The sequence below is a fragment of the Triplophysa rosa genome, linkage group LG16 (assembly GCF_024868665.1).
Source record: "Triplophysa rosa linkage group LG16, Trosa_1v2, whole genome shotgun sequence".
NCBI lineage: Eukaryota > Metazoa > Chordata > Actinopteri > Cypriniformes > Nemacheilidae > Triplophysa > Triplophysa rosa.
In genome coordinates, this window is record NC_079905.1 from 2,641,290 (window position 1) to 2,669,245 (window position 27,956).

The window sequence follows — 27,956 nt, forward strand, 5'->3', positions numbered from 1 at the left end:
ACTTTCATGTCCTTCTGGGGGTCCAAGGTTCCTCTGGGGATTAGAGGTTCTTTTGAGGTTCTTCCCAGGTAAAAAAAGTGAATTATAATAAACTTAAGTGCACTATTTTCACACACTAATTTTGTACTTAACATACAAAAAGATTTTAGCACTTCTTACTTTTGTAAGATATACTTAAGGAGATTTAAGTGTACACAACTGTGTCATTTTAAAACACCATGGACAGAAGTACAATACATATACAGTATATATGTTTTATACAAGAAGTAAAAAAAAGTGTGACGACAGAACAGCCATATCACCCTATAGCCCAAGACTGGCTGTCCACTGAAGCTAAGCAGGGCTGAACCTGGTCAGTACCTGGATGGGAGACCTCCTGGGAAAGCTAGGTTGCTGCTGGAAGAGGTGTTAGTGAGGCCAGCAGGGGGTGCTCACCCTGTGGTCTGTGTGGGTCCTAATGCCCCAGTATATTGATTGGGACACTATACTGTAAACAAGCGCCGTCCTTCGGATGAGACGTTAAACCGAGGTCCTGACTCCCTGTGGTCATTAAAAATCCCATGGCACTTCTCGTAAAGAGTAGGGGTGTAACCCAGGTGTCCTGGCCAGATTCCCTCCAATGGCCCTTGTCAATCATGGCCTCCTAACATTCCCCACCCTCTGAATTGGCTCTATCTCTCTAATCTCCTCTCCGCTGGAGTGTGGTGAGCACACTGGCGCCGTTGTACTGTGGCTGCCGTCGCAACATCCAAGTGGATGCTGCACACTGAAGGTGGGTGAGGATCATGCACCTCATTCAGAACATAATGGTCCATTCCCACACCCTCCGTTTGATATGGAATATTCTGCGCACATACCATTTTTACAATATTGTCATGCATCATTTGCATCTTTTTTTAAACATCAAGTGTAGAAATGCTTTAAATATCTGTTGCCTCTGTAGACAGCTCACTAGGTTTTGAAACACAGCCAGAGTCTCTCACCCCCTCCTTATTACCCACTGATTGCCGATCCCATCGAGCACTAACAGAAGCTACAGAAAATCATTCAGAAAGCCAGACCATCCCGTCAGCCATCGATCGGCTGCCCACTAATTATGATGAGCGATGGAAGTATTGTTTTCATATATTTTTATACTCGTTTTCTCGGCCGCACCACCTGCACGGGCCATTACTCTGCTCAACCGCAAGGAAGAGAGGGGAAACGCACGGCCTGGTGGGATATGACATTTGGTCATCGCCAAGGCGGCATGAGATCAGGGGATCAAATCAATGAGATCAAAATTATTACTGGTCGTATGGGACCAATCTGACAGACCAAATTATACTTTCAATTTTACACTAATAGAATTGGACGGGGCTAGTTGTCACAATTTTCTACAGTGAATATAGAGCCGGTATAGAATTGGGTATGAAAAGCCATATAACATACTGAACAGAAGAAAGATGCAGTTCGTTGAACTCAAATTTCGTAATAATTAGAATACAAATGTACATATTAAACATGACACAATAAAAATGTGACAGCTTGCCCCCAAATTACATTTTATTTTAACTTTTCAGTAAAAATCCAACTTCATTATATAATAATGTATTCACGGCAACAATGTCAAGACTGCAGAAATCCAAGATGCCATTCACAACTGCACAAATACATGTTGTGTACGCTCACAAACACATTTCCAAAAATACACACAGATAATTTTCAATCTGATATTTTATGCACAGATAAACACTGAGCGTTGGAACTCTGACTCACGAATACATGCAAGATAACTTCTGCATCTGGAATACATTTTGACAAATGATAAACACTGAAATATCATATACTATATGTGACCTCACATGTTCACATAACACCTTTGTGCATCTAGAGATCTGTATGTTTCTAGTTTTAGCACGTGATGTTTCAAAAGACCTGCATATTCAAAGTATCACACTTTAATCACATTTCTGCAAGAAAAAGAAATCTTGTTTTTATATCTTTGTATCTAAAACAAATTATGAAAGCATTACAAAGTTTACCGCTCGGAGAGCAAAAATGTTTAAAAATCGACTAAAGCTGCAGCCGAAAAGCAAATTAAGGAGGAATTTTAGAAACCGATCCTTTCCAATCTTACGGTCCTCTGTCCGTAAACAGCTTTTAGAGCTTATCTTTTGTTATAATGCACTATGCTTCACAAAAAAATGAGATTCAAAGAGCCAAGAAGGACACCTGATATGCCAAAGCGAGCAGGAGTCATGGTGCCGTTCCAAAACAACTCAAATTCCTCCTGGGTTCCATCTGACTAATCTGTTCGAGGGAGGAGAAAAACGACAGAATTTTTTGTTAATGAACCAGGCTCACCTTTGGGTCCCTGTTCCCTCGCTCTGCATGTTTGAGTGTTTAAATGAGCACAGAGGTGCTGAGACAAGGATACTACTGCAACGCATGAACACACACACACAACATGACTTGTATTCTCTGGAAACCATCACCAACCAGAGACACCAGAGAAAAAATGATGATCCAAACCCCAGTGAGATGTCTAACTAGAGAGCATTTTAAAGCCAAAGATTAAGGCTACATGGCTCAGAGAAAAGCAACCCCATAATGCACTGCACAAAGTTTAGTAAAAGGTTTTGCATTTTTGGGTGCACTATCCCTTTAAGACGGACCGTTTCATTTAGATTATGTTTTACAAGGCAGCTGCCTATTTTTGGAACAGAGGTCTTTGTTTGTGTGTGCATGTGCGGAACAAAGAAGGACGTGGACAATATACCGCTGTGTTTGTCAGCATTGCGCCACACTAACCTGCGGCCGTCTCGGTCTCGCTTTCTCTCCGCTGCGGCTTAAGATTTACATAGCACAAAGTAATTATCTGATTTCAGACCTAATCCCGTGGAAGCTGCTTAGCTCGGCATCATTTATATGAGATCTTACATTACAGAAGTCATGTTTAATTTGCAGAGGGAGATCTTCTTTCTCAGCCCAGACTGGAGCTGCTGAGAGATGACACGCACCCGGCCAGCGGATGATCTCCCTCTGAATAATGAGGCATTGTGCCGGGATTCCTGGAGGAGTCTGATGAGCGCACGCTATTGAGATGAAAGCACGACCATCCAGCCAGCTGGGCTGATGTAGAGACGTCCTTACTGACCGCACGCTGGCCGTTAAAGAGCTTCACGCACACACGGATGAACTCGACGACCCTAAAACTACGGGCTTAAAGGGACAGTCCATGCAAACGTGTAGAAGCTTGACAGAAAAGGCATTACATGTGCACTGTGATATAAAGAACATAATTATCATAATAATATTGACATTTTATCTGATTCCAAGGCTGCAATCCCAGAATGCATTGTGGCCAGCTGCACTGCGAAAACAAGCATCCGAAGTAACACGTTTTTAGGACCGAGCCAACATGTTTATATGTTTTTGTGCAAATTGCACAGTATAATTTCCAAAATACGCACAAGAACAAACAAGTAAAATATTAATTCTGCACGACATTATGCAACCCACTGAGATTGTACTTTCAGGGGACTGGAGCCGAAATAAGAAATTTGAATATCTTTTATCATCACATCTAAACTCAATACCCTTGGGTTGACAGTGATTTCTCCTGCTGGGTCTTCTGACATGTCTCCTGTGTAGAGCTGGCAGTCAAAACCAAATTTACCGAAAACCGCTATAAACAGACGCGCGGTTAATACCCACCTACGAAATATAGCTGAAGCTGCCAAAAGCCAAACGAAACTTCACTAAAAGGTACCACAAACTGCGCAGTCGACAGCAAACTTAAAAGTACATTTGCAAAGTGTCTTTCGCCCACCTGTATTCTACCCTAAAACGACCGTTTACGCCAGGGGTCTTCAACGATATTTAGTTGAATTAAAGTCAAATAAACTCAAAGTAAAAAACGCTACTACTTTCAACACAAAAGTAATCCCTGCCCATTGTGACGTTAAATTAGCGTCTTATAAAGCGAATCAATTGATCTGTGCAAGAAACTGAACGCTATTATCGCATCTTCGGGTGAATACCTATCGCATTTACACGTTTTGGAACGCGACCTATCGCGTACGCAAACCGATTGCCTGAGGCTGTGGATAGCCAGTTAGAACGTTGTAAATAACATTTCTTGGACGGTCCGATCAAATCGCTTTATAAGTCGTCAACATATCGTTATGAGCCGCTGGAATTATTTTTTATTGAATGTAGCAGCGTTTTGGACTTTCAAAGATGTGGCGTCTCAGGACGTACATTTCTTAAAGCACACCGTTCTTAAAGTCTCTCCACTTATTTGAAATGCTTCGGTAAAATGACTGGCGGGCCGCCAGTTGACTAGCCCTGGTTTACGCCTTCATCATAAGGAAATTATACTTTGAATATTATTAGCAGTCTAAGTTTTGTACGTCATGAGTAAAAAATGTGTTACACTGCTGGAAGTTACACAAAGTTGAAACTTCCAGCAAAATAAATGATTAAGAAGAGAACTAAAGTAGGAATATTTCACATCCGACGCCACAATGGGTATACAACAAAAGCTAACACACAATGCCTCTGAGATGCTTCTGGTTCTATATCTCAACAGTCACTATTTTTAAAAGAGAGTGTTTGAGAAACAAGTCCACCGCTTCTAAAGCCGTCACTGCTAATCGTAAGCATCAACCCAGCACTAATCTCAGCGAAATCTGGATTTATTTCTGACAATACACACACAAAGAGAGATTCACTATCCTCAGCTCCGTTACACGCTTCTATTGCGCTGTTGATGTGAATTAGAGCTATGAAGAGATGTTGAGATATAAGCTACACTGATAGTACAACACTGTCGCAATTCAGACTCAACGCAATGTGGTCTTCAATTCATACTCTCATTTAGTCGGTAGTCAAACCGTAATTGTGATGAAGGGGAATGCGAGAAAAGCAAGGCGTTTGGACTCCGTTTATGGAGTAGATGTGGGGGAAAGAAATTTATCAAGCCTGACTTAAGAAGTAATAGCTGGATTGTAAGTGATGAGTTCATTTGCAAAAACAGATTTTAAAAAATGTTTTTTATTGTGTTATCTTGTTATTGTGTTTAATTTTCTTAGGTGTATTTTTTAAAAGTTCTAATTACTTAACCAAAACAACCCACCTGCAGTTTGATTGATATTAATTGTAATGCAAATGATTTAAAAAAAAGGAGTCCGTTTTTGCAAATGAACTCATCAAACGTTAAGATGTTAAACCTCAAGTGTCAATTACAAGTAAAGAGTGTAATCGGTAGTTGACAAATAAATCGTGCGTGTCCAAACTAACAATGAAGATAAATATATCATATATGCTATTTTATATTCAAAATATTAATAATATAATTTTTTTGCTGTCACGCCATAGGACACATGGTACGGTTTATTCGTCAACGACCCATATACAGGTGAGCCAGTTCCTTAAAAAGGTGAGGTCACATAAAGCCTTGGCAACAGTATATGGGCAACAGGATATGATGTCACAGCTTTTTTAATAATGCATTACGGTACAACGAAATACTATTACGATCAAAATGTTAACGTATACTATCTAAGAATGTATGAAATGTCAAAACTTTGGTCTATTGGTCACTTGCTTTTGTTCTAGATTTACATTTATTCCTTTTACAGATGCTTTTACAGATCAAGCACACCAAAGATAAATGAAATTTCTGTCATTTCTGCCATTGGTGGAACATAAGAGGAGACTGGATGAGAATGTTATTGACTGAAACCCTCGGTCCCCATCCACTTTCACTGTATAGAAAACAAAATGTTTAAAAATGCCTCTTGTGTGACACAGAAGAAAGTAAGTCATACAGGTTGTATGGCTTGCTTACCACAGGTTGGTGGGGCGTGAGGATGAGTAAACGACCGAATATTCCATTTTTGGTGCAATATTAATTTCAGCTTTGATACATATAGCATGGCCGTCTCTTAGATTCTTGGGATCTGGGCCAACATTTTTATGAGCCCAACAAGTAGACTATACTATAATGAGAACCCTAATGGGCCCCTTGTCACAGGGCCAGCTCCATCATTCCCCACCGATTACCCTGGACGAAACATGAACCTGTCTCTATGAAGCTTCTATGGAGCATGAGGTCTTGTGTGACCACCTCTTATTCTTAACAGAAATGCATTCGCTTTTATTTGTCTAGATAAACATTTAAGCAGTGTGGCAGTCATTTCCTCTTGTTAAATGAAGTTAATGAGATGAATTACAGACTGCCGCCTGCCTGCTTTTTCCTCCAAGACCTCTTAGAGGAATCTTTAAATAGACGCGTCAGGAGTTTTATCTACTGTATGTTTAATCTGAACATCTGCAGCATTGAGAAGCTTCTGTAAACAAACCAAAGAACTCAAATCAGCGTGAAGCGAGCATATAATATAGTAAAACAATACAAAAGAATCACCTCTTTATTCTGCACATTTACAAGCAAATCATCATCTGACGTGTGAATGGTCACATTTTGAGGGAGTTTAATGACCGTAGGAACGCCCGGGGCTGCCCGATTCCCTCTCATCGCTTTCGTGCCAATCTGGAAATTTAAACCCACAAGCCTGTGGGTGCTGGAAGAGCTGTCTTACTGTAGGGCAAAGCGCCTGCCAAGCAAATAAAGTGTTTAAGGAACAGCAATGGAACATCACAGGCTTTATGTCCTATTTGTCTCTCTCTGGTCTTCGGTTTTATAGACTCGTATTTTAACACGCAGCCTCTGTGTAACATAAGGTGGTTATCAATGGCTGGGGCACAGGTCTGTTTTGATTGTGGACAGCTGGAAAAATCAATATAAAATGCAAATAACAATGTGAGTAACCATGGAAAATCAGTGTCCTGATGCAAAACCAGCTAAAACCACTAACACACTGTGACATATTTGCGATTTGCGGTTTTGAATCATAACCTGCAAAACTGCTTCAAAGCATCAACACATGTAATGCAAACAGTTTTCAGAGTCAGAAAAGACAGATAAACTGGTTAAATATCTAAATTACAAGTCTTAAAAATATGACGGATATAAAAAATAGCAATGTATATACAGTATTTGTTCATGAGACATAATATCTAGACACTGAAAAATAAAATAAAAACAATTTTGACAAAACAAATATCAAAAATAGTTTAAAAAATGACGTAAGAATAATAAAAAAAAATGTGTCAATGAATATGAATATTAAACTCCAGTAAACCGCATTATTCCATCCAACCAATAATCTAAATCTGTGCTAATTTTAAAGAAATTCTATTACTTTTTGTGCATACAATAAATAAAATAATGGAAATTAAATATTGCTTGAAATTTATTTTATTTGGTAATAAAGCTGATAATAAGAAAACAGTTAGCCGGTCATTATCACAAAATAAACCCTAACAAAATGTCTGAACATTACACATTACATTCAGGATAGTGTGTATTAGTGGTTTGGTATCCACTGCATCTTGACTCCTGGAATGTCCTCATTTTACTGGAGAGCGAGTGAGATTTTCCTCTATTATTCATTATACGTGTTCCAGAGACTGCTGGAGGCAATGTAACAGAATTTAAATCCTAAAAGCTTGAGCACAAGGGCTGCTGGGTAACTTAAGCCACTCATCATACGGGCTTTTCAGTGGAAGAGAAGCAGCACAACACTCTGAGTCACTTTCACGTTTTTTTGAGATGTGAACAGAGATGATGCAAATAAAATACACACATATATGTATATATTACTGCTGCAGTTTTGCCGTAGGTTTGCCAGTAACTTATTGTAGATTTAATTACTTGCCTATTAGTATTAAACAATATTAGTATTGTCATCAATTTGAGTTCAACTTTACTTTAACCATAATTAAAACGCTATGTCTTTTGAGATTCAAAATGAGCAAGAAGAGACCGGTCTCATTACTAGCATTAGCACAACAACACAGCAAAAAAAGACATTCTTCCTAAGCATTTTTGTCTCGTTTTCAGTTAAAATATTGAAAACTTCTTAAATTACGATACATTTACATCACAAGAAAAGTGACCTAAGATATTTAGTCTTGTTTTATGAAAGAAAACATAAGAACTAGGTAAGTTTGTTGAAAACTAAATTGTAAATTAAATCTACAGTACGTTACCGGCAAACCTGCTGCAAAACTACAGCGAAGTTTTAAAGAGTGCATATATAACATATTTCACACATTTTTCATGTCTATTTTATTTTTTAGGGAGAATATGATTTATTCATGAGCTAAATCCATCTATATCAGCGTTGCTTTCTATACATTATAGTGGACCTTTAAATTTAGATTTTTTTTAAAGGTCCAGTGTATGAAATTTAGCGGCATCTAGCGGAGAGGTTGCAAATCGCAACCAACGGCTCACTCCAACCCTCCCTTTCAAAGCACTACGGCGTCTAACACAGAACTAAGATGTCATCACATTTCCACTTCATTGAAAAAACAAACACTAAGAAATAATTTTCTTGATTTTTGTGTTGTTTAAGCTTTTAATGTTTGTTATGTTTTAAAACAAACAAGCAAATCATCTCGAGGCCCCTCGGAAGCTTTTTGAGGCCCCCCCAGTGCGCCCCGGCCCCCTGGTGGAGAAACACTGCTGTACATCATATTCTGAAGCATGTGTTTGCTTACAACACGGTGCGAAAACGCAAAGAGAACGACAGGCTTTAAACCCGCCTGTGTAAAAAAGTGTGTGCGACATCTATTTATTATGGGGGAGTTCTGGGATTTATGGAGCGGCGGACTGGGGAGCGTTTGAAACACAAGCGGTCTGACACTGGAAAACACGTCCAGACAAACGTCATCTATCCTTACTGCCAGTGCCCTGAAAGATCTAAGCGCATTTATTTGGGAATCAACGTTGGAGAATTATAGTCTCAAAAGTCATAAAAAATGCAAAAACACATTCATATTATCGATGGAGAGAAGCAATGCAAATAACTACTTGTGCATAAAATGTACAACGGTAAAATACCTATGTGAGTATACTTGGAATGCATTTTTTTTTGCATGCAACTGAGAATTTGACACGTGACACGGCTATTAAAACTTTATCTGCCACAACAACTATAAAGTTTGTCTCTAGGTTTCAGACTGATGATGCGGTTGCTATACTAAGTGTGTGTGTGTGTGCACACTTATACCCTTTTGACACCTCTAAATCCATGCCAAACCGGTCACTCTTCCCTATTGACAAACCGCTCTGACTGGTGATTGATCCCGCAAAGACAACAATGCTCTACCCTTTGTGCAAACTGCAGGAATGTCACCATTAATTCACCAGAACCGGATCAATATCCCAGATGAGCTAGGCAGAGATTCCATTCAGCTGCATTCCCACTCAATACCGTCCCTCAATAACAGAACACTTTATCCCTGATGGATCGCCCTTCCTGTCACAGCCCTAGCGGATAGGCTTTGGACAGTGAAATACGGTCATTCTCGTCGGCAATGTCAATATTTTATTGTATGCGACCTGTTTAAAGTCAAATGCAATTTTTCTAATGCACAAACATCTAGTGTACCGGACAGAATCTGGCTCATGGGATTTACAAGGATCAGTGTGTTTGTTCGAGTAAACACAAATCTGTCTATGACTTTTTCTTCTGTGGAACACAAAAGAAGATATTTTGAGAAGTGTCACAGTGGTTTTGCGTCCGTACAATGATGGGGGCCGATGTTGTTCGGTTACTAACATTCTTCAAAACATCGTTTGTGTTCTGCAGAAGAGAGAAAGTCAAACAGGTTCGAAATGACATGAGGGTTAATACTGTACATTTTCATTTTCGGATGTCCAAAGCGAGGGGACAAGCAAACTTCTTGATGTTTCCTTCATCACGCACACACATCTGCATAAAAGCCATCCATCTGATCAGAATCAGCACATTTCATTATGGAACTCACAGGGTCACGAGACACCATAAATATGATAATTCAGCCGTCTATGGGGACGGCTGTTTGTTATTTGTGTTTGGTTGACAGAGCTGTGCCCAGCTGTTTCCGAGCATGCCAATTCAAATTAAACCGAGACGGGAGCGCAGAACCGCCCGCCCCATGGGCGTGTGCGCGCGTCCGTTAATTCGCTGGATGTGCGCGTTTATTTGCATCTCATCTCTGTGTGTGTTTGTCATTAATTAATCGGCTCTTGTTTATTTTTAGGCAGGGGAAGACTGGATAAACAGCTCGGGTAATATTTGCCGAACGACAGCGAGGTTTGTTTGACGGATGCCGCTGGGATTCCGGCTGAACGTCTGCGCGCCACACGCGGAAGAGGCCGTCTAGAGCTGCAGCTGTGCGTGTGCACGCACTGTCAATGCGATAGTGGAATCTTAGGATGTTTAAATTCGTTAATACCAAGAACAAATACTGCGGATACAGTACATGTGATTTTGTGAGGGGTGATAGATTGACAGTAGGCGGGTCCATTTACAATCCAAATTTGTGATATTTGTGAACACACAATCTCAAAAACTCTATCTCTCGCTCGCACAAACACGCACCTTTCATTAGAGCATTATCTCAGTGTTATTATCTTCTCGTACGACATCAGAATTTGATAAAGCAGCGTTTGGTTGATTTCTCATACCGTGTCCACCCGTTGAGCCGACCCGTCACTTTATTCCCTTCAAATCTTTTTCTCTCCATCTCTCACGGCCACAAACACACACGCTCATTCGTCTGGTTCGTGTCTCTGAGACGCGGGTCTGATTCTTTGATCCGCTCTCGGACACTCAATCTTCTCGAGTGTTTGTGTATCGCTGTGGATTGGGCTCGTGTGTCTGGATGTGTAAAATGAGCTCGTATCTCCTCCGTGAAAGCCCTTATCTGATCCTACTGCGGGGAGAACACGGACAACACACCACACACACAGACTTTGTCTTTACTATCACTCTCATCTAGTGTTTCCAGAACAATCTAACACAGAATAGCTACATGTATCAGTTCACCAAACGAAACACTCAACCACACACACATATGCAAAATTTAAGGAACAGTTTACCCAAAATGAAAATTCTGATTTCTGTTACCCACCCTCTGTGTACATTTCTTGAGCTTGTTCTGATGAGACACAGAGACAGATATTTGGAAGAATGATTGTAACCAAACAGTTCTTGGCCACCATTGACTAGCATAGTAGGAAAAATTGCTTTATAACTGTATTTTTTCTGTTGAACACAAAAGAAGATATTTTGAAGAATGTAGGAAAGCAAACAGTTCGGGGGCACATTTGACTACCATTGTCATTTATGCTACTATGGTATGCTACTAAGCTACACTCTTAAAAAAATAAAGGTGCTTAAAATGTTCGTCACAGCGATGCCATAGAAGAACCATTTAGTCAAAGGTTCTTTAAAGAACCATCTCTTTCTTACCTTTTTATAATCTGAAGAACCTTTTGTGAAACAGAAAGGTTCTTCGGGTGTTAAAGGGAACCTCCGACCCAAAAAAGAAAATTCTTCCATTAAAAGGGTAAGTTCACCCCAAAATCAAATTTGTGACGTTCAACATGTTTTAAGCCCTCCCGGTGTCTTCGGAGCACAAATAAAGATATTTAGGTGACATCCGATTTCCAGGCCTCCTCATAGACATCATGGTTATAGTTGTTGTCAAGGTCATGTGGGTGAGAAAAAAAAAAAAACACAAATTTGATTTTGGGACGAACTTACCCTTTAATTACTCACCCTCAAGTAGTTTAACGTCCCTAGGACCTCCGTTTTTGCCCAGAACGCAAATTAAGGTAGTTTTGGAAGCTTTCTGACTCCTCCAAAGATTGCATGCGCATGGTGCTGATGCTGGATTCTGACGTAGAGCCCGGATGTGCAGCTCTGTGTCGCGTGGCTCTCGGAAACGCGCGCTGGAAACTAACACTCAAATCAGGAAGTTTTTGAATACAGTCGTTATTTTTGTTTGTTTGCGCACAAAAAGAATCCTCGTCGCATTAAATTAATTAATACTGAACCACAGGAGTCGCGTGGGCTATTTTTCCAATGTCTTTACGCACTTTCAGTGCTTTGACGTTTGGTTGCATTGGGTCAGAAAGCTTCCAAAACTACCTTAATCTGCGTTCTGGGGAAAAACGGAGGTCCTAGGGATGTTAAACTACTTGAGGGCGAGTAATTAATGGCAGAATTTTCATTTTTCGGCGGAGGTTCCCTTTAAAGGTTCTTTATGGAACCATTTAGACAAAAAAGGTTATTCTAGGGCATCGAAGAACCTTCTGAAGCACCTTTATTTTTAGGAGTGTACTCCCCTCTTTCCTCTCGCTCACTGCTATCCCTCAACTCCCAACCCTTTCCTCCTCTTCTGTTCTCTTCTCTCCCTCTCCTCCTCGTGTCCTCAGCATCCTTAGCACAAGTTATATCTCACCTCTTCTGCAATTAGAACCAGTGTCTCAACACCTCTAAACCACAGATCTATAAGCAGGCCGGTGTCTATCTTCCTTATCTTATGCTCTCACAGGAGGCTGCTGCTGTGTGTATGTACTGCCACATCTGCAGGATCACTCTAATCATGTCTCCAGACACAGACATGTGACACTTCAGACCCTTTCAATGAAATGCGCTAGTTCTTTTCTAACGGCAGCATGGACAGACTGTTAGTGATTGAACTTAGCAATAAATAAATGTCTTGGTGTTACTTTTCTTTATAACGCTGGCCTAGCGGTAACCATGTACCAGCACATGGAGCTCATATGCGCAATGCAAGTTTGAATGTGGACCTTAAAACTAGATAAAAATAACAGATGAGTATAATTTGTGATCCTGGACAACAAAACCAGTCTTAAGGGTCAATTTTCAGAAAATGAGATTTTTACATCATCTGAAAGCTGAATAAATAAGCTTTCCATTGATGTGTGGTTTGTTAGGATAGGACGATATTTGGCTGAGATTCGACTATTTGAACATCTGGAATCTGAGCCTTTAAAGTTGTCCAAATGAAGTCCTTAGCATAGCATATTACTCACAAAAATAAAGTTTTGATGACTGCACTGTAGGAAATTTACAAAATATCTTCAAGGAACATGATCTTTAATTAATATCCTAATGATTTTGGGCATAAAAGAAAAATCGACAATTTTGACCCATACAATGTATTTTTGGCTATACTAAAAATGTTCCCATGCTACGCAAGACTGGTTTTGTGGTCCATATTATGTTCATTATAGACCTCAAGATGTTATTAATTTCTAGTGTCGAGTTTTGTCTTAATTTAAGATCAAGACAATGTGCTATCTGTTTGTTCTACCAATGGCAGACGGGAGGTGTGTACAGGAAAACTGGTTACAACATTTTCACAATGCTGGTGGCTTAAATGTCACATTATAAATGCAAAATCCCTTGATACTGTATTTCCAGGGGGTGCCTTAGCATGCAAACATTGACAAATATTACACATAGCATTGTATTGGTCATTAGCCATCCTGCTTTTCAGAAAGTGGTCATTGAAAAACCCCAACAGTCAAGCACAAAATGGGATTTTTTAATAAATACGCTACACCGAATATAATTCCAGTTCTGAATTTTCTCGCAGGTGATTCTAAATCACTTTAACTGAGCAACGGGGTGAAAAGAGCCCTCGCCGGCCACCAAGACATCTCCGCTAATGGCTTTTCAGACAAAAGCGGAAGGGAAAAGAATGAGCGCAGAACAGACTGCCCACGGTGAAAAGTTTCCAGGCAGAGGAAAGAAAACAGACGGCGAGAGGGAGGGCCGAGCGTCTTTAATGAGCTACACCGCTCAAATCTGTTCGTGGCTCTGACGGCCACGCCGACCTTAACAAGCACTGAAGTCCGACAGCGCGTCGAGACACAACGGCTCGAACAATGGGAACAAAACGAGTTTTATTAAAAAGGAGAGCTAGAACGAGAGAGACAGAGAAGTCAAGCGTTAGACTAACAACAAAAAAATGAACGGGAAGAAAATGACCTACAAAAGCGCTTAAAGCCAGACGAGTACAATACGATCCGCTGATCCAATAACATTTGACTGGTAGCTCCTGTTAGTGCTGTACGTTCCTCTGACCTTTCAAACAAAGTCCATCAATGTACAGATGAAGCAGGCCTTTCTCTCTCGCTTTACTGTCAAGCTTCAGTTCTACATTATGTGCAATTACAGCAAACTAAAGGTTTGCTCAGTGACTTTAAAACGTTAATGATATACAGTAGGTGCAAAGAAATGCATTTCCTGTTGTTAAATTGCACTTGTTAAACAACATCTGAGGTCATGGGACAAAACATGGAAAGTATGCATATAGCATAAAAACCAGCATATGCTGGGTTAGGTATGTTTTGATGCTGGTTTGACCTGTTTAAACCAGCACGTGACCAGCTTAAACCAGCACAAACCAGAATCAAAACATACCAGACCAGCATATGCTGGTTTTTTCAACAGGGAGACCCAAACATACTATATAGAACGTACTGTTTTAATGGTCAAGAAGTAGGCAATGGATTTAATTCAGTACATATTTTTAGAAACAGACTTCCCGTTTTTAATTTTACAGCCAAGAAACAGAAAGAGAAATACAGATAGAAAGTGAAGCAGGTACCTTGAACTCCACGTCAAAGTATGTAGTGCATTAAAACGAAACACACAGGGGTGCAGATGTTTGCTGGGAACTGTCAATGAGATTTCATTCTCTGAGCACAGCCATGCGTGTTTATGTAACACTTCGACTAAAACACATAAGAAATATGTTCTTAGTGTAACGATAGAAGAACACCAGATGTTCTGACAGTAAACGTGGGGAGAAGATTTAGGGAAAATCAACGAAAAGCAGCTACGCTATTTGTTTTCCTAATCTTTACACAAAGAAGCAAGTAAATCAGACAAAATCTGCAATTACAAGAAATGTGAACTTTAGTTAACACAAACAAACACTGTGAGAGTTTCTCATAGGGGAAACCGCTGGATCGGAAAAACATCCTGCATTGCAAAAAAAACAAGAGATGTTCTATCGTGCAAAACTGGATTTTTTGCTGTTTAAAGCTACAATCTGTACATTTCAGTGAAAAAATTAACAAAAATAAGTGATTGATCAAGTAAGCCACATAAAAAGCAATGCTCAAAACAGCATCCTTATCTTACCCCGCTTCACAAGTGTTACGTTGCAGTAAAGGAAGACAGAGAGCGGACCCGTACGCAGTTTTGGTTTTTAATATAATCCATAGGGTAATCACTAAACATCCAAAAATAAACTAGACAGACACCAACATAACATTAACAACAATCGACACTAGACAAATGAAACACTGGGGTATAAAAACACAAACTAAAAAGGGCTAACAGGACACCAATAAACAAAAGACTACAAATGACTACAAAACAGGACAGGAAACAGGAACTCAAAAGAAACAAACTAAAAGTCCAAACTGTCTGCTAAAGATGTCTGCTAAAGTTGGAGATGTGTAAAACATCTGATAAATGTCTTAGAAAGAGCAGTTTCGCATAATCAGTAAATCGTAAACATATTACAGACATCTTCTAGATGTCTAAATGACATCTGACAGGAAACATCTCAGAGATGTGTTGGAGATGAGCAAACAATCAAAAAGTACATCTTGCAGATGTAAATGCAGACATCAAATAGACGTCTTCCAGATGTATTTGTGCTATCAGGGGAGCTTAAATTGATGAATTATCATTTGAGCTGTCGGGTATCATGGGTAACGTCATTTGACTTCAACCCACATAAAGATGTAATTTTATGTTTTTTTTTATGTTATGTTTTCCATAATTGAACCTATAATTTTATGCTTCAAAAAGAGACAGTGATGGGGCAAACATTACAAACTGCAGCTTTAATAAAAACAACTGTTTGCAAATGTTTCAAATAACAAGGTTACGATATCACATTTGCAACATATGACCGCCCATTTTTTACACATCAGCATTCAGCAACACAGCATATACTCTGACAGGTGTAAACACACGAGATTAGACCAAGGTCATTTACAATTACATGCTTTAAAGATACCAACATGACCTGATCAATTAAAGGGTCAGAGAGAAGGTGGTCATAAAAAACTAAACAACAACCCCTTTTTATGGTCTAAAATCATAAGTAGACTTCTCGGAAAAAAAACGAAATGCTATAAAAGTGTAGAACACTGCTCCTTTGCAAAGTATAAGGAATACAGATTACCCATAATTCATCAGCAATAAAAAGTCTTGCATCAGCACATGCTGTTCACTTACTCAAGCCAACAATTTAAGTGTATAATTGTTGTAATAATTATTCGAGATGTTTATTGACCTGACGTTATAGAGAGAGAAAATGCCCCGTAATCATGTTTTAACAACAGAACCAGGCAGACCCCCAGGAGCCGCTGGAACCGATGGGTGTAAGCGCCTCTCCTCCTCTTTACATGCTTGTACAAAAAATAAATAAGTAACCGCATAAAGCTCCCAACTCAGAGCTTTTAGACCTCCATACACAAGAGAAAAGGCATCACGCGCACACACACACAAAGCGTTATAGGGTATAATGGGGGAAAAACTGAAGATCCAGCAGCGCTATGGAGGGGCATGAATCTTTAATAGCACAGAAGCGAAGAAACAGGATATCGGTAAATGAAACTTAAGTGGATTTTCAGGCTTTTGGAGAAAGAAGTTATTTAGTAAAGCGCTGAGAGTAATGCGTGTGAGATGGAGACAGTGGGGGAAGCTTGATTTTTTCAAAGGCCGTTCTTGACCATTACAAGGATTATATAATAAGAGAGCACATCCGGATGATATCATCAGCAGACACATTACAGGTTTTTCATAGAACTTTAATCATTCGAGATATCCTCGAGCTGAACATATTGTGCTTTCACTGCAAAAAAGTATTTGTCTAAACATCCTTAAAACAAGTTGAGATGCAACATTATGTAACATATTGTGACTGAGGTTTATTTTTGTCTTGTTTATGACTAAATATAAGATGAAATCAAAAGCTTTTAAGCCACTTGTCCATTACAAAAGCGGAATACTTTCAATATGTCAATATTGGGTTTTGAACATTTGGGCCTATTATGAAACAGCTTTGGCTCAATTATGCTCAGATTCAACGAAAAAACATACAGGAAAAATGACAGTACCAACAAAATCGACAAACCAAGAAACATCGAGGCCATTTTCTCAGTTTTTCGGACACACATCTACACTTGCATCCGACAGTACACATAACTTAAAATGAGATAGTTAACCCAAAGATGAAAATTGTGTCATCATTTACTCACCCTCTTGTCATTTCATACATTTTGAAGAACGCTGGTAATCGAACAACGGCGGTCCGCATTCACTTCTATTGTATGGACACAAAACCAATGCAAGTCATTGGGTACCGCTGTTGTTTTGTTACCAACTTTTGAGTTCTGCAGAAGAAAGTCATCATTCATTTTTGGGCGAATTATCCAACCGATCTCCAACCGTCTGCTATAAAACCTTCAAACCGAAGACTTTCAAACTCTTTTTAAACTTTACAACACGCAAAGTTTTGCCTTGACAAACTTCAGCTTTAAATTTCATTGTTATTTCTAGGTATTATATTAGCACAGTTATAAGTATATCTTTGGAGTTTTAATTCATTTTGATTCCACTTCATTAAGTTCACATTTGAATCCTGATTTGAATTCAAATTGAGTACCTGTAACAGGCATTTTCAACTCATCACTACACACACACACGCAGAGAGACAATCGCACACATACTGAGCTTCCAGTGGGCAACTTTAGCATCCCAAGTGGAAGCCGTTGGATTTGAGAAACACCCTGCGTCGCGAGAACACGAAAAACACCTCCTAATGTGTGAAGATCGCAGATTTCTCTCGATCACACCCATATCCGTCCCGCCTTCCAGTGATACCCCGTCCAACAAATCCAGCCTCTCCGCCAGCTATCCTCTCTCTCCTCCTGACAGAAGCAATTCCACCCCGCCATCTGCATCCGAGAGCCATCTTCAGTCCAACAACTCACACTATGAAGAGCCCTCCAATTTACATACTGTCATATTCTCCTCCTCATCTCTTTCTTTATTTGTCCCTTATACATCCTGACCGTGTCCCTCTCGCGGTTTACCTCTATCTTTTCATCCGTTGCGTTTCCAATTTCATTCTTCCATTTCGCCAGCCTATTGCCTTCTCTCCCTTCCTTTTGAAATTTAATTTGGTGGCGGCCCTTCATAAATAACTTTCTCCCTACGGAGGAGTGCGGCCTTATTCAAACTGAAGCCCGGAGCACAAAGACATACTGATTAACAGACTCTCTCGCTCGCTCGCTCTCTCTCTCTCTTATCGTCTGTTATCCAGGGCTGCTGTTGTACTGTCCTGTGCTCTTCTGAGCGATGCATTAACGTCCTGCAGCGGTGAAAGATTAATACTGTATAATTGAGGAGAGAAGAACCACAGGGGCGGATTGGTGGCCTAGATTAACGTTACGTAGTGCCGTTGGTTGAAGGGTTAGCAGACAGTCCACTATTGTAAATACTGAACGCTAGCTTTAAGGACTGTTGAGCTGTCTTGAGCCCACGTCCTGTCTGGTACAAAGCCTTTCCTTCTGCAAACAAGGAGCTTGGGCATTATTTAAAGGAACAGTTCACCCAAAAGTAAAATTGAGTCATTTAAAAAGAATTGAAAATATTCTGAAGTCATAAGCAGGCATAGACATCTGCCGATATTTTGCATTGTCACTTGACTGTTTTTCATGATCGCAAAACCCTGTTGTGACAGCATAAACAGGGATGGATTAAAGCAGGGGCGGGCCTACCGGGCCTACCGGGCACGTGCCCAGGGCACTAGACCAGCAGGGGGCCATGTCAAATTTAATATGTGTACATTTTTCATTTATTTTTTAATTTGTCAATAAAGAAGCACTGAATACTGTGGAATAAAGGGATTCTTTTTTCAGTTGTGAAGTATTAACCATAGCGAACAAATCAAATAAATAATCCTAATGCATTGCCGCGCTGTTGAGAGGGACATCTAGAGGCGAGTAAAAAAACACTGTGTGATATAAGCGCGCAGAAGTCACGTGTAGAAGACAGTAGAAGGCAAAATAACAAAATGAGTTGAAAACCATAGAAATGCGTCAAAGACATCTCAGTTCGCTGTCTTTAATGGCCATTAAATGCAGTATTGTGAGACAGCTGGATTTGGATTACGTTGTGGAAGAGTTTTCTCTGAGGAAATCACGAAAGATACAGTACCTCTCAGCTAATTTAAAACCAACTTTTTTATTAAGATAACGTTAAATGCTTTGGTGATTGATATTGCATAATGCACGCATGGTCAAATGCTAGTCTTCTTAATGCGGAAATGTAAATTATGCGAGGCATAAATTTATTCCCACGTAAAGTGTGTTGGAGAGGTCAGAAGCTTTTTTAGGTGTCGAGTACTGCGAGATATAAATAAACCAATTTGTGTTGTTTTTTTGTGCATTTTACACGGAAGACGTTTTTCTATTCTGCTGAACAACTTTTATACAGTTTTTCTATGTAAACACGCTCTGAACGGACGTGTTTAACTGTTATGCCTGCGTCTCGCGCCATTTGCAGTGTCTCTCACATAAGCACCATGGTTTTAATACGCTGTGTCAAGTTGAAATAATTTCAATTTTTACACACAGCGCAGCTCATCAATGTCAGTTCCACAGTAGTTGGCCAATCAGAAGACCCCAAAGGCGGGACAAGTGTCATAAGCTTTTGTTTAAAATTGCAACTTGGCATATGGCAATTTCTGTTAGCTTTCCTGTGGCTCAGTGGTTAGAGCATGGCACTAGCAACGCCAAGATCATGGGTTCGTTCCCAGGGGATTGCACATAGTCAGAAACAAATGTAAAGTACAATGCAATGTAAGTCGCTTTGGATAAAAGCATCTGCCAAATGCATCAATGTAAATGTTATCAAAAGAGTGCCACAAGGTTTGCGCTGCACTTTTTCAAACCATTCCTGAGCGCTGTGTCATGCGTTTTTAGACGCAAAGATGCGTTCTGATGAGTCTTGTGTATTTGGGCATACGTGCAACACTGTTCTTGTCAAATATGTGATGCCAGGGGGCCTTTGAAACGTCAGTGCCCAGGGCACATCAAAGTCATAATCCGTCCCCGAGCATAAATCTGAATGTTTAAACATATTAACTTCTTTCGCTACAAAACCAAAAATGTACTTTTGAATAAATGACTTTGACAAAATCAGCCAATAAAAGACCAGAATTCCGTCAGTATATGGTTTTAAAAGCATCTCTCAGGGCGAGACCACAAGAAGCGGCTTGATAAAATAACTTTTTTTATCTAAATTTGTATCTATTTCAGATTTTATATTCACAACATAATTGCCAAAGATACAATTGTGTTATTCTACAGTTTTGTATGAGTTTATTATTATACTTAAAGGGGTGGTGCAACAGTGTTTCATGCATTCTTGCAATGTTAAACGTGCTGGCTTCTCATGCTTAACATGGTCAACTTGTCAAAAAACGAGTTAGACGTATCACGTAGTATTTCTGTGCTCGAACAACCCCCCTAGGGTTTGAATAGGTTTCCGGGAAAAAAATGTGAACATGAAATTCCCACGTGTAACAACTTTTCTTAGTCCCTTATTGGATGATTCTGCTGGAAAAGCACGCCCACGCGTCAACCAGCAAGAGCGAGAAAAAGAGCACGTCCACGCGTTAACCAGCCAGACCGGGAGAAAGAGCACTCCCATCAATACGCTTCGTTTGTGGTACTAAACTTCAGCTGTGTTTGTTAGTTCACTGCATTTCGGTGAGGAATGTTATATAAATGGTGGATATAATGCTGGATTTGGAGATCGTTTGAAACTGAAAGATGGAACAGTCCTAGCGCTAAAAGATGCCGGACATAAACTGCACGAGGTAAGTGAAACTGCGTCAAATGTCTGTGTTCTGTTGGCAACCGGCGCGTACGTGCATAATGTAAACAACACAAACTTAAAATGAATTAACAGTTATACAGGGATAATGCAATGATGTATTGTGTGCTCGTGCTTTAGTTCCAAACGGCATGAAAATAACCAAAATCAGGACACTTTCAGATGACACTTTTCAAAGTGCTTTGGGGTCAGTTTACCCTATAACAAGAGGCTTAAAAAAAGTTAATGACGCCAGAATTTACCTTTTTGGTGAAGGGTTTCTTTATTGGACGAAAGCCCAAAGTCTCTCTCAGCGATTCAAGGAAACACTGCAGCACTGGGGATTATGCGTAGCCACAGATCGCTCTGTAAGAGCGCCGCACATCACGCCACGTATTTTGTAGTTCTCAAGGGCAAGTCGGAGAGGGTGGGAGGGAGTACGGGAGTGCCTCGGTTTGCTCAAACACGCAGAGACAGTATTTCACAGTTACACGCTCCGGCTCATTATCCCTGACCCGTGGTGTCGAATCAGTGCTCGGCGTCTGAGATTCCAGGCTCATTTGTTTTCGAGCTGACCTGAGAAAGCCCCCACGCGGAAACTGCTGAGACTGACAAACGCGGGCACAAAACTGTCATCTTTTTTTCCAACCCTCAAAGAAAATGAGAAGCGCGGCACGTTTTCCACATCGGTGCGTTTTATGGGGGATGAGAATGCTTTAAAATCACCCATCCCATCACGCAAGGCCTGCTGAAGACGATTACACCTGTGGAAGAGCTCTAGAAACAGCGCTGGTCGAGAATGGGAATGTGTGAGGTGACGCACAATCCGTTGCATTTTGCAAACTATGAAAACGGTTTCTTTCAACGTCACACCTGACATTCATGGGCTGGTCTTACTCATAAAACAAACTCGATTTGTGATTGTTTAAGTGGCTTATTCAATTGTTAAACTTGAAGGAACAACAAAAGAACGCTGACTCAACCAACGGGGTGAGTTTGTGCAAGGTCAACTGTTTGGAACGGAAACGGGAGTGTTTTAATCTTGGAATTACGACTGATGTTGTTATTGACACAAATTATATTTTGAGTATCAGGCGATCTGGCGCAACCATGCTAGCCGATTCTTTGACACGACTACTAAACTTTAATCAGATGTTAAGGGTAAAATCAATGTGTTGACTGCAGTTAACAAGCAGTCATTAGATTTTATGAGGAACGGTTCGAGTCTCTTAGGAAACAGCTCTCAATACACATAGAGAGAAAGTCAAAGAGAGAGAGAAAGGGAGACGGAAAGATGATGTCTATATAAATCCTTTCGTCAAAAAGACTTCCTGCAATAAAGCACTTGCCATTAGCTGCCTACGCAAGAGCAAGCAAATAAAAGAATAGCGTTACATTTACTAAAATATGGATCCAATTTCTACCAAGTCATTATAAAATATAACAGATAGAGATGCACAAAACAATTCAAATCACATGCAACATTGAAAACTGCATATATTTTCATGTTGCACTCAGATCTTTTGGTTTGCACTTATTTGTAGTGTAAATACTAATGACTTTAACCCTCTGTTGCACAAATTTTAAAATAAAAGTCACTTCATATTACAAAAAAATACATTCATTGTTTTTTTCCCAAAGCAATGCATTTGGAGAGAGGCACTATTCTTTGCAACCCAACATTGTAGTAGATAATCTACAGATGCATTATACATTTTGTCAGCTATACGTAAGATTTATCATAGATGCCTCAAATAGTGACTAAATAAAAACAGAAATTTATCATAATTTTTTGCAATCAAATATCAGAAAAATAACCACAAAGTTCCAGCATTGTAAAACTGAATGTTTTTGGTTTAATTCAAATTCCAAGTTTAAGATTATAAGTCGTTATTTGGGGGGCCACAAAACGATGCACCCAACACAACGGCAAAGTTGAAGAACCACTGGTTAAAAATGTTGTATGATCTGTTACTTGAATAACTCGTCATGCATCGAAGGGTTAATAAACCTGCCTGCAAGCCTGTGAGCAGCCAGAGCTGACCCCAGGTCAGTTTTCCGTATATAAAATTCACCTTGATCATTATATTATTAACAACCAATCTGAACTCAAATCAGTCATCCAAACAGACGTGAAGATAAAGCTGCCGCACAGAGCATCAGTGAGACAGCCATGATCATCTCAATCAAGCGCCACTGCTTTCTCAATTTATCTCTTTCTCTTGCTCAATCGCTCTATCTCTATCTCTATCTCTCAAGCTTTGATGCATTGCCAGGCGCTGTTTCTGTTAGCTGGTGGGTGGTTTAGAAAGCCGGCATACAGCCACGGACCAGAGGGCAAGAAAAAAACATTTTATTTTTTTTAAAGATCTCTGTATGATAGCATGGAATCAATGTGTCATCCTGAATCTACAGTGTATCTTACAGACATCTTACGTCGTACATGCTCAGCGCCTTGTTTATTTTGTCTTTAAGGGTTGGAGCAAAAGATGGGCTAAAGGAAGATCATTTATCTCGCTCTTCCTCTTGCGTAAATGTAAAAAATTTGAACGTGATGTAAGAGGCAAGAGATAAAAAAGACATTCTTTTGGAACCTGCAACAAGGTATATGTGAGTTTTTTTTGTATTAACTGGTGAATTAAATGTTTTCCAGCCACAATTATGGATCAGTTTTTAATTTAATGGAGAGTAATTACAGTTAATTCCTCATAACCGCGTCCCACACTTTCTAAAGCAGCCGAGTTAAAGACCGTGTGAGATTTAGGGGTTTATTGACTGTTTAATAAAACTCCCACTTCATCCGTTTCCAACCAGCGAAGATCTGTTCAGCGACGTGCGGAGCTGCAGTGTATTCGTGCGCACGAACGCCTGTGTATACGGCATGTGTATTTGTACAGTGTGTCGTCTCTCATCCTCTGCCAATTACATAATTTAGTTAAGAATTTTAAGATGAGAGCTCCTCGACGTGACACCGTGAGCCATCTGTGGTGTGCTGGAGATAAGAGCGCCGTCTTATTCTGAAGATTTGGCAGCCACGCAAACATCTCCAAACCCCAGGACGCCTCAGCTGATTTCTGCCAATAAAACATTCAGAGATGTTTGCTAATTACTTGCAAATTGCGTCTTTCTTAATGAACGAGCAAATAAACTCATGAAGCAGTCTCTCGCTCGCTCGCTTCTACCCCCGTCCCTCTCTCCCTTTCTCGGTGGTGGTTCGAGAACTAATTTCTCGTCCAAGAACGGTGTAGATGTTTAAAATCTGTCCTTGTGTCATCATGCCTCCTGTCCCCCTGCTAAAAGGCCAGCTTATTTCTTGAAAAGAAAGAGACAGCATTGATAAGTGGAGAGATGGAGTGATAGGACGGAAAAGTGCTGAGTGTGAAAGTGTGAAAATGTATTAGCACTGCCTCGACGCTGGTTATACCCCGGCTCTCCGTCCTGACAGAAACACTCTGTCTTTCTCACACCAAACCCGATATCGCTGCGGAAATCTCGGTTACCGCCAACAGAACTTTTTCCTCGTCTGAATATATCTCAACAATAGTCTTCGCCTGGCATCTCGGAGGGAGAGAGAGAGAAAAAAGATATATGTCATAATCATACTAAGAAGCAAAATTCAACATTTTGGCCAAGATCTCATTCTGTGAGCAGTAAGGCCAGATCAGGTATGACCCGTCAGAGAGGTTTGTATACTGTAGTAACAGTCAACCAAAGAGCAAACATTTCACAGATGTTGCCTTGTCAAACCATTTTAGGCGAAATATCTCTTAAAGAATTAGCCTGAAGCAAGAGTCTCAACTCCATCCCAACGCCATTATTGTATAAGCAGTTGCACAGAAAGAACATGTGTCGTGTTATGCTGAACCTGCAGAAATGCTTTAATAGACCCCACCGGTGAGCTGCTAGACATTCAGTCACCCCACTGAGCAAAGTGGAAAAGTAACAGTCGGAAGTCACTCATCCCGTCGCTTTAATTCAAGAATGACTCTACCTCACAGCATCTCCAACATACCAGTACAGCAGATCTAAAGACGTCACATTAGCATTAAATTGTTTCATGAGTAACTTTTTAACAAATACAAAAACATGAATATATGAGACTTCTGTGACTCAAACTGTTCTCTCTTATTGCTACTCATACAGAAAACCTAAACTGTTCCCGAAGACAAAATAGCTGTGTTAAGCATTTCCATTTCGATACGATATAGTAACCATAGTTTAATAGGTACTTGTGGTAAAACTATCATAATTCAAATAATCAAAATCTGTCAAAAAAAACATGGTAATACACTTTTACCATAATAAAACCATATGCTTTACTGGAATGAAGAAAGAAAAAGGACTTTCAGATCTCTTTCCTAAAGGTTTTTCTAAAACTTTGAAAACCCCAGTTTGGAGACCTCAGCTGCGTTTCTCTCCATCTATATGCTGTTAATACTTTAAATAGGCCAAGACTACAACGTTAAGAACGGATTAAACCCTTTCTGTTGAACACACTTCGTTCGCTGTTAATTTGTTTTAGATGCCCAAAAGACTTCCCTTTCATTGCGGAGACGCGACTAAGTGCGCGAGCTACAATCAGACTTCAGATAGATCTCGTTTTGACGCGACGCTCTTAAATCGGATTAATTAATGATTCGAGTCTCACTGGATTCAGATCTGCTACCCTGCGAAATAGACGTGCGAATGAGCTCATGCTCTTGAGGAATGAAAACGCGTAATTGCTCAACAACCTTATACGTATATCAGCGTCTATAAATCTTTCAGAATTTTATGTTTTCCTTATTGAGTAATATATTGACCAGAGCATTTGACGATTACATTTACATGTGTGTATTTAACAGGCATTTTTATCCAAACGATTTATCCAAATAACATCTAATCTAGCCTACATTTACTAGTTTGATGCATTCCAACAGACAGGTACAGGATACTTGATTACATTCAGCAAACAGAATGTTAAAATATTTATGGAACCGAATATAGAAGATGTAAACACGATAATAAAATATAATCTACTATTTTAGACTTTAGCCAGTAATGCGCTAAATACACAAAACATTGCGTAAAAGAGGTGCGCCGTAGTTTGACGGGGATTCAGCGGGACAAACCTTGATCCAGAAGCCGCAAGGATTGTTGGAAGGACGGGTCCAGAGAATCCTTCTCCGCCATCAGCTGTGGCAGGTACTTTTCGATATCCATCTCACCCAGTGCGTCCGGTCCAGTAAAAAGCTTGTGGGCAAAGACGAAACGACAGTTATCCTTCTTTTGTCCTAAAGCAAACCAGACAGACACGCACCAGTCATGAAAGGGAAAACCCCCAAAGGTTCTATTAACAGCCGATGAGCATCTACAACAAAACCAGGAGTTTGTGTTTGTCTGTAGCGACGCTGTGGATAACTGGTGCCATGCGCTTCGCTTTTATCCCATCTGCGGGAAATGCGTCCGTTACACACGTCTCCTCCGGTCAGACTGCCTCTCTCCACAGTAAACAAGCGCTTTCAAGCTCCCCCTGTTGTATCCACAGGCAACAGCGGCAAGTCCCACATCCTCCGTTGATTGGATGCGGCTGACGAGATATATCGGATACCTAGATGTCAATCATTCCCGGAGGGCGGAGCGCGGGTGGAACTGTCCGAGGTGCTGCAATTTCTGGAGAATGTGGTCATCTGTGGAGACCTTTGTACACATGGAAAGCATAATTTCAAGAGTGTTAGTAATTACATTAGGGATTTGTGTATCTTTCACTGCAGTTAAACATGGATATCAATGACTCCTGAGACAAAATAAAAAAAACAATGGTGGCTAAATGTGATGTCTGGATGGGGATATTTGCACAATATTTGCTTTTATTGATCCGGCGGGCTTAAGGAAATCATCAGAATATGAGGAATATCGTACACAACGGAGACAACATTAAACTTGGTTACGGCATTTGACAAAATGATTTGGCAAAAATGCAAACTGCAGCGCTTCAGATCATTTGGGTTTTATTATTATGTATTTTAATCCGTTTAGTTTGATTTTTTAAATTAAAAAAAAGCATTGAAAACAAAAAGCTTGCAGGAAATAAAGCATAGATTAACTACAATTGTTAAAATATTTTAATTCTTAAATTGTTCTCAAAGCTGAAAGTTTGCACTCCAAGCACAACTACGCGACATGCATACAAAACGTTTCTTGGCCCTTTTTGTCTGGTTTGAATAAAGTGCCAAGACTTTGTTGGGCATCACTTTCACCCACTACATTTCTATGGAACCCACAACATTAATAACCAAGTAGGGTCAAAGTGGTCGCACAGCTGCAGGCTTACCAATCACAGGGATACTCTGTCTCCATGTCAAAACAGGGCAGCATTGAGTGTCAGTCAAATCTGATGTGTGTTGCCTTGAGGGACGTGTCAGAAGCATGCTCTGGGTCTGCAGAAAGCAAGCTATGTTAAAATTAAGATCTCTACATTTTATTGTAAAGCCTGCTCTCCACAGGTTGCCCGGGGAGGTCTAAACTTGTAAAATACTGGCACCAGCTCAGAACTTACTGATGAGGTCATGCACGAGAAACACGAGAGATTGAACGCCGGATGGAGATGCTGCTAGTGCTCCACTGGGAAACCATCGGCTCACTTATCAAGTGCATTGAGTTTGTTGCACCGTGTATGTGTTGGCTTATTCGGAGGAGAAAGAACGACAGTGGTTTGCTTCTTGTGTGTGTTTCCCAGATGCAGTCATTGAAAAATGGATTGTTTTGGTAAAAGCGCTCTCAGATTGCTGTCCCTACAGAGATACAGCCAAAGGAAGAGAAAAAATCTATTCACCTCTGTGCCCTTTTTATTTTCGGAATGGGAGGGGTGCAGGAGATGTGGGTGAGGAGGTCAAAGGTCAAGTTAGGAGCATCACACACACAGTTCATCAAAGACGCAAATTACATTAGGGTGATGAATTCTTTTTGGTATTTTCTAAACCTGTTGAAAGAGATAAAGATTAAAGCGCTAAATAAATCACCAATATGACAATGTGAGTTGGCTCTCTCATTCTACTGTACTTTTCAACTTTTCTGTTGTTTGAATGTATTATAATGGAAAACGCAAAGGTGGAGGTTTAGGTGGGCGTATGGACTGTAGGCTAAGCG

The 27,956-nt window shown here is 40.1% G+C and overlaps 1 protein-coding gene across 3 annotated transcripts in view; it reads right to left on the reverse strand.

The window, feature by feature from the left end:
* The window catches only part of khdrbs3 (KH domain containing, RNA binding, signal transduction associated 3), a 92,461-nt gene extending 66,046 nt beyond the window's left edge, over positions 1–26,415 (reverse strand). For 2 of the 3 annotated variants that reach the window (XR_008964524.1, XR_008964523.1), the window contains exon 1: positions 25,940–26,415. Coding sequence is in view for 1 of the 3 variants with exons in the window: in XM_057354575.1 (XP_057210558.1) it covers positions 25,940–26,030 (91 nt within the window). In the remaining 2 variants the exon portion in view is untranslated. The remainder of the gene's footprint in view (positions 1–25,939) is intronic. The other variant, XM_057354575.1, reaches the window with a different exon arrangement.
* Positions 26,416–27,956: the final 1,541 nt, after the last annotated feature.